The following is an 8,242-nucleotide window of genomic DNA, read 5'->3' as shown; positions in this document are numbered from 1 at the left end:
GTATAAACACGAACAAGTAACTGTGTTGGTATTTAGGAATCCACTAGATGTCCCAACATCAAAGACATGCCCCTTCTTTATGAATGTTTATGGACTACAATTTTACAAGTTCTCTAATAAAGGACGGAAATTTGGAAATGTAGAAATCAATCAGACCTCAAAAACTAAGCATATGGATCATTCAAGTCAACCCACTGGTTTATTGAAAAAACTTTCACTTATAAATTTTCTACAAAAATGGTACAAATATCTTAAGGCACAAACTTCTTTGCAATGAACACATTATTCACAAATAAAACGTTAAGATGTTATGTAACAAATATATACATGTGTACAGTCAATTTTGTAACCCGTCACACAGCCTGCATTAACTAGAGTGCGCTCTCGTAAATCCCATGCCAGCAATTAAGGCACAATGTTTCATTTGTAAATTTATTTACCTGTTTTTGTTTCTTTTACAGTATTAAAGTTAAATTCAGATAAGTGTACTTTAACCAGTCTCATATCTCAATGCTGGTGGGCAAAGCAGCAGCTACCAGTCTATCAGGGCTAGGGAACTACCCCCTCATGTGATGTAAGTAGTATGAGTGTACTGTCTAGGCTGTTAAATGCAACTGTACAGACAGTACTAGAACTCCATGACTGAATCCTCCATGGGCCGTGGTTTGGATTGAAACAGAAAATATTATACTTACAAGGCTCGGTGAGGGAGCCCCAGTAATCTCATAATTGCTTACCCCTGCATAAAGTATTTCACAGAAATGGTGTGTCTGTATTTTTGTGATGACTACAGTGCACGTGTAGTTTTTCACAGTCTTGGCTTTAAAGTTCACCTTTAACTGCTAAATACTGCTTCTTTAACCCTCCTTTGGTTTTACAGAACAAATGTGCACAAATGCCCACAGTCACTGGTGAGCATGTAGTTTCTATATGGAACTCAAACATGTACAGGTTCAGTGTGTACACAGTAGGTTGTCAGCACAAAATGACCCAGGGTCTTTTGTGCAGTCCTCTTCACTGCATTTGGTTTACTGCACAATGATGCACATGAAACAGTGAAGCACAGTTGTTGGGCAGCACAAAAGTGCAATCTGATATTCCTGTGAGGGACTGTTGGTGCAGTGCACAACATGACACAGCTGTGCTTCTTTGAGGTGTTTACCAAATGACCCAAAGAGTGACTTCCGCATAGGAGGGTTAAGACAGAAATATACTGACCATGCTTGCTTGATGATTTAGTGCCCCCTTGTGCACATGTAAGTCTTTTGGTAGTTAGCATACAGGTATCTTGGTTATAGTTAACCATAAATGCTCATCATGTAGCACACAGTCACTACGAACTAACAAAAGAAGTACGGTGCAGTTACAATGGATGCTCACTGTTAGTGTACCGTGTTTCTTTTGTTAAATGTTCATAGTGAGTACGCTGATGACGTCATCAGTTACAAATACAGACAGCTTTGAGTAGAACAGTATTAAAAATGATCATACGGTGATGCTTCATAGGTGCACTGTATGTTTTTCCCAGGGTACAATGATGCTCTCTCATCGGAGGACACCACTTCAACATACCAACATGTACATGTGTTATATTTGTTCTACAATGCTTCACGTGTAGACTTGTATATAAGCTAACGGTTACTTGGATGGATTTCTTTAATGTAAGAAATGCTGATATGGTTAGCATTTGCAAACCAGTTCCAACGGGCTACTGGCGAAAAGGTGGTAGACATCAGCAAATATGAGAATGTGGTTCACTCTATTGAGCCATTTGTGAGTTCAATTTGAATAAAATGTGGTACACCGAGTTATCTGATTGTGCATAAACATGACATTTTGAATTCCCCAGATTAAAGACACTATTGCTATACCTCGCAATTCGGGGCAAGCTTTTGCTTAGTGACCACCGGCTCTAGAATGGACTGGTTCCTTTGTGCCCTTCTTTTCCATTGAGAGCAGTGTATTGTTGCAAGGCATCGCTTATGTAACTAAGGAAAAGCTTGCCCCGAATCACGAGGTATAGCAACAGTGGCTTTAGTATGGAAAATTCTCAGTGTACCAGATTTTATTCAAAGTTAACTTGCAAATGGCTTATTGTGCCCATTCAACATGAACGTTGAAATGACCTGAAATGAACCGAGCATTCAATTGGCACCTCTGCAGACTTTCCTGGACAAAATGTACTAATGACCTATGCTGTGCATCACCCTTTTTTCCCCCCTGAAAATCACTCACAACGCAGTGACTGCGTGCATGGTTAATAATCAATGTTGTTCATATATAACACTTGTATTACTTTCCCCACTGACTTCTATTGTGTTTGGAAGTAAACAGAGCAAATTGCAAATACTTTGTAACGCACTTGGTCAGGGACAAAGTAAGTGAGATGAGATGTCATTAATTGGCCCTTCCCAATGATATGGTAGGCCTAAATGAGGAAATCAGTAAAATCGTCTCTTTTTCCTTAGGCAAACCCAAGATACTGGTAAAAATTGAATGCTAGGATCAATTTTAAAAAAAGTTACTTAATTGAATGAAGGTGCTGACGGAAGCAGGCAACATTTGATAAATAAAACAACTCTCCCATAGATTCTGCATAGGGTATGACATCCCTTACTCCATAGAGAAAACACCTGTCTGAGTCAAGGCACATCCATGTGCATACGTACAGCCCTCCAGTTGTTATTTGCAAAATGCTTTGTTTGCTATGTACAGTCCATACATGTAGCACTTTTAGTTGGGCGTGGCCAATTTCACAAAGCTGGCTGCAATCAGTTTAGTACCAAACACCTATAGGTCCACTCTCGTCCCATTAAATGATACAGAATCTACGGGTGAGGTGTTGTGATGTAAATCTGTCAGCATGCTACACGTCACTCAACCGTTGTGACATTGCACATGAGAAACAGTGTTTTCCATTTTACTACGTGATAATATGCTGTGCGTAGCAAGAAGTCATGATAAATCTCTGTTGATGGTCAGTCCTCTCTCATCCTCCAAGACTGTCTCCACGCGTGATCTCTGAGGGAAGATTGAGACAAATACATGTACAACTAATGACATGAAGCACAATGCACCATGAGGTGTATGCAACCACTCTTGGTCTGCACAAGATATCAAGCACGATCTGTGGGTACAAATTTAAAATATAGTTTTATCTCCTTTTCCACCTTTTTTCAGACCCAACCACTGGACTGATATACTGGTCAGATATCTGAAATTTAATGGCTTAAAAGGCTAGCAGATTTTTTTATAGCAATGCATCATCGAGAAGTTTTTTAGAAGTGCAGAAAGTTTCTCATTCAGCTCAGATGACAGAGTCAGGCACACAGTCTCTCACTAGTCTCTCACCAGCAGTCAATCACAAACATTCTGCCAGGTACAAGTGACTTGTAGCCTGTCAATCAGAGCTGATTTGCTGATGTGAGGACACAGATCTCACTCGAGTGGGTAGTTTTCAGTTGATATGTAATACAAAACTGCTGCGAACTGCTTGCTGACAACAGTGACCTAAAACACCAATCACAGAATATGGAAGGCCTGACATTTCGATCCTAGCAGAATCTTTTTCAAAGGCAAAGGCAAAGAAGCCTTTGAGAAAGTTTTTGCTTGGATTGAAACTTCAGGCCCTCCATATTTTGTCACATATTTTTCAGTTGAATAGATCCACTACAGAGCACAATACCAATCTGAGGTCACGGCCACTGTATGCCAAAGGGCACCCTCAATTGCTAACGTAGCCATGACAATATTCCTCCTGTGACTAGTGGAATGTATTTACACGACTGCCTAAAAATTATGCAATTTATATTCTATTATGCAATTTTGTTGGACAAACTTATGCTAACTGGTTAAAGTATCCTGATTCCTCACGTTATACTCTTACCATTGCACTCATAACCATAATTATTTGTCTAATGTGTCTATGGCATAGTGGGCAGATGAAATGTGTGCGTTGGCGTAACCAGAGGGGGAAGGATAGAGATCATAAGGTTTTTTTTCTTGATGTGAAGGATTTCAAAAATGCCAGCATTTTAGAAACTTTACTACTGCCTATCTTTGGAGGGTGGAATGGAGTTAATGAAGATTCTTTCATGGATGAAAACAATTGGATAGTCAGGAAAAATGTTCAGTTTGTTCCTTTCTCCTTGCAGGCCCAAGGCCCGGATACCGCACTCTGTACAGTCTGAAGCCAGCTACCTGTAGCTTGTCCAGTGCGTCACCAGGGCTGTTCCTGTCTGGAACTGGGGGTACCATCGCTTGAAGCCTGACTGCCTTGATTGCAGTGGGCTGGCAGGAGATCAGATGCTTTACCTCTTGAGCCTACATGCACACAGAAACCGTCTGAGCTGAGAAATGTTCTCACAGGTAAGGTCACATGAATGTCTGCCTCTGACAGATCGGAGCCCGATACTGAGAATGGCCCAAACCCAACTTGTGTAATTGATACTAATTCAATTTGGCTTGCATTTGGCGTCTGTTATCAGTTCTACACGTACATGTTTAGTGCTTGCATTGCATAGGTTCAGTCAATCCATAGTGTGATCAGCAAAATATAAGCACTACCGGGACTGGAAAAGATGGCTTAAGACTGAGGCTAATCGCAACTATATACAAGTAGTGGGTACATCTTAAACTGCAGTTTGATCTGTAAGTTCTGATCAGATTTGGTAAGAATTTGGTTTCAAATTTGGTTTCACAATTGCTGTGGGTATTAAGGCTAACATGGCCTGACAGTGTGACACACAACTCCAACATAAAGTATGTTACTGGGCCAAACATACAAGCAGGGTTGGAGGATTTACCTGACCTGAGGTCCACCGTACAATCTCTACCATGTGAAATGCACCTCACCATTTGTTTACATGTACATGTAGACAAAGGCCATATGATAACAGTTTCAAGCATGAACCTACATGTTGGATCTGTATGAAATGTAAGGCATGGAATGTCAAGCATGTCTCATACTCACTCTGTTACTCTGGTATCTGAGTCTCATCACTCGTAATCTGTTTCTGGCTTCTGCTGCCCTGCAAGGTTGACATAAACCAACAAAGAATGAATATGTGATTGAAACTTCCTGTACTCAGCCGAATCAACTGTGAACTTCAGTTCACAGGACAATTTGCCAGTCAGGCTCTACGCACAATGTGATCTCTGGAAACATATGCGGCCATCTTTGAGCAAAATACCAGCATCTGTGGCCCTCAAAATGGTCCATTTTCCACTCCAGTTCATAACTTGGCAGGTCTAACCTTATGCGTCAGTCCAATAAATAAACTCTTGAGTGTTAATCATTTCCCGGTCGAGTCAACTCAACTTCGGTACTGAAAGGTGCGCTACACATTGCTCTATACAGCTGCTGTTGGAATGTACCAAATTTACAATCAGCACAGAATTTCTCAAATTTTTCAAGGCCAATCTGTTCTGACAAACGTACAACATCTATATTTTACTTTTATCTGAGCCTACAACGTGAATGTACGTGTGGGTGTAACCACTGTTAAACAATAAAGCTGTGACTGAGATGAATAAAACTTTATACACGGCAACTAGATTCTTGAAATTTCAGAGACTGATTGAGAATGAGTTTGGTAACAGCAGAAGACACAAGTCACCTGGACACAACCACTGAAGTAACCTATCCTCAGTGTTTGTAAAGCAACATAATCCATCCAGTCTGGTGTTTTAAGCTGCAGGTAAGTTGTCAAAAACCAATGTTGCACTGGACTACATTAAATGTAGAAAAAAAGATGGAGCTCCTTCTGCAGGACAAAAGTTCTGAATTTCCCATTTATGGAGAGAGAGAGAGAGGTCATTTCAAGGCATTGGAACCTTGCACTTTCCTTGGACCTTCTCCAGGTTATCACCGCACATTTGATTCGCCAAACTGTTCAGACTGCATCGAGATCATCGAGATGACTTACTTGAGCTGGCCAATCAGCTGGCTGTGTTTTTCCTTCTCCAGATCAACATGTGCAGCTTGCTTGCTCTTTATAGACTCAACTTTCTTCTGCTCTTGTATTCTTTTATGGGACATTTCCATTGCTTCAGATGACTGCTTAGGAGGATCTTCATACTACATGTACATTGTTAAAAACAAATCAACCCCAACAAAACATGTCTTTATTGTTTCATAGCAGTGGACTTGACACACAAGCTTTACTAAGAACATATGTGCGAAGTTTTAGTCCCAAAGTTTCGGTCTGTAAATGAGTATACATGTATTTGCCTTTGCATCATCAAATGAAACTGTAGAATAAGTTTCCCTGAAAGGGTTGGCCATTCAGAAGTTTGAGGTGTCTGAAAAGCAAGATGTCCCGAGTGACTTGATGGATAATTTGCAACAGCCGTTCCAAATTTAAACCAGGTGCAAGTTCGATCAGCTACAAAATGACCACCAATGGTCGAGTTCACCCGGTATTCTATTCATGGTGTATTTTTTATTGGGCACCAGGCAAAACCGACCAATAATTTTAACAATTTGTTGCTGATCCAACTTGCCGGAGGCTGAACCTTAGTTAACATTGATGTTTGGTAATTCTTTTTCTCCACAGATAATTTGCATACTTCAAAGTAATCTGTATTGCAAGTTTTGCCGACAGAAAGCTTTGGCAGTGAAAGTTGTGGAATGTACATGTACATGTATACTGATGTCATCAGCCTGGAGTCAGAACGGTGGGTCAGATTTGTCAATTGATAAAGCCTTTAACACGGTAGAATTTTTTATGGTAATAGACCAGACCATTAGCCATCACAGTTAATTCTAAGAAAGAACCAAAAACCTTGGCACATTACAAGACAATCTTTTACAATACTCACCGCAAGGTATTTGCTTCGTAAAGTGGGATCCATCTGATTCAGCTCTTTCGCTGTGAGTTTCTTGCGATTCTGATATCGAAATTTACCTCGACTTTCTGCGGGTTCATCATTCTGGTGACACACAAAAAATCAATTTGAACTGTCATCAAAGATGTGTAGTTGGATTATCTCTAGGCCCTAACTCCTTTTTAACTGTTTAAGAAATTTTTATCAACAACACTCCTAAATAGTAACGACAAAAAATGAAAATCAGTCCTTGGCGGATTAATAAGTGTCAGGTGACACAGTGCCATTGTTCCCGTCTCGTTCTCTCGGCGTTTGGCATCTTTATGCTGAAGACTGGAAAAAATGGAGTCAGTTGCAGGTAAAATGGAACATTATCACAAAAATGAGACTATTTTAGTTGCTATGAAAACAAAATCATTCGTTTTATCTTTATTTATTCACAAAGTGCTTTAAACTTAAAGGCCATCGTAGAAACCATTTCTCGATACCGTGATAATAGAGACTCCACCTCCGCTTGCATACGGTGTGCTCACAGATTTTCTAAGCTATCGTAGAGGAAAGCAAATTGAACTACAAACAAAATTTATGAATTAAGTTGAAAAGAGTTAAACAGCAAGGATAGAATAATTCAGGAAGGTGAGCGAGCAATCTTTATTTCTATCGGGAAATGTGATAACTACCGCGATAATAAAGTAGGCCTAACCCATCCTTCCCCTAACCTTCCAAGGAGAAAACTACATTGCCAGGACTGCAAAAGGCAGTAGGGTACGGATCTAGGCTTCTTTACCCCCCCCCCACCAAGAACTGTGCGGTTTGACGTCCGCCGCTTGTGACTGCCGTTGGGCGCAGCAAGGCTAGCGCTAGGCAGTCGTAAGATCAATGTTACCTTGTCTCCCATTTTTGTCTGCTGATCTTCGATAGATAACGGAAAAGGGCGTCTTTTTCGTCTGATCACTTCAACTTCGGGAGAAAATGCATTCAGTTGTTATCGCGTCGTACACCAAGAATACTACCCTGACGACACACATAAGCATTGTTAATAGCTGGTGGAAGTGCATCACTCTATATGATCGCGAGCTTAGTAACAGACAATAGGTGGCGCCCTACTATATTTTAATCATAAAGTTTTTCAAACACACGAGTTGAACTTCATAACATAGAGAACTAGACTATGTTATCATGCGCACTTTCTTCTTTTGGGGAGGGACATGTATTATTTCTTGTTCTTCTTTTTGATGTTTTTTGGCTTTTTTCGATAACAGTATGTGGCACAAATGGTATTAGGCATCAAAATTTATATAAAAAAAATAGGACTACTGGCAAAATTTACCGAAAGAACATTATCATGATCACCCCTAAAGGCATAATCATAAGCAGATTAACTATCACTTCTAAAAGAAAACAAAAATTGGAC

General features: G+C 40.2%; 1 protein-coding gene across 1 annotated transcript; it reads right to left on the bottom strand.

Annotated features, from left to right (window-relative positions):
• Nucleotides 1–171: 171 nt before the first annotated feature.
• LOC110986193 (protein LKAAEAR1-like) lies at nt 172–8,103 on the bottom strand. The gene is made up of 6 exons (XM_022247878.2): nt 7,715–8,103; nt 6,823–6,933; nt 5,928–6,079; nt 4,973–5,030; nt 4,201–4,323; nt 172–3,021 (listed from the first exon to the last, which is right to left on the bottom strand). Exons 1-6 carry the CDS (start codon nt 7,724–7,726, stop codon nt 2,956–2,958), a joined length of 522 nt encoding a protein of 173 aa, XP_022103570.1. The 5' UTR covers nt 7,727–8,103; the 3' UTR covers nt 172–2,955.
• Nucleotides 8,104–8,242: the final 139 nt, after the last annotated feature.

The sequence above is a fragment of the Acanthaster planci genome, linkage group LG02 (genome assembly GCF_054643075.1).
Source record: "Acanthaster planci isolate LZ-2023a linkage group LG02, COTS_SCS, whole genome shotgun sequence".
Lineage (NCBI taxonomy): Eukaryota > Metazoa > Echinodermata > Asteroidea > Valvatida > Acanthasteridae > Acanthaster > Acanthaster planci.
The sequence above is the reverse complement of the archived record's forward strand: the minus strand, read 5'-3'. Positions and strand labels throughout refer to the sequence as shown.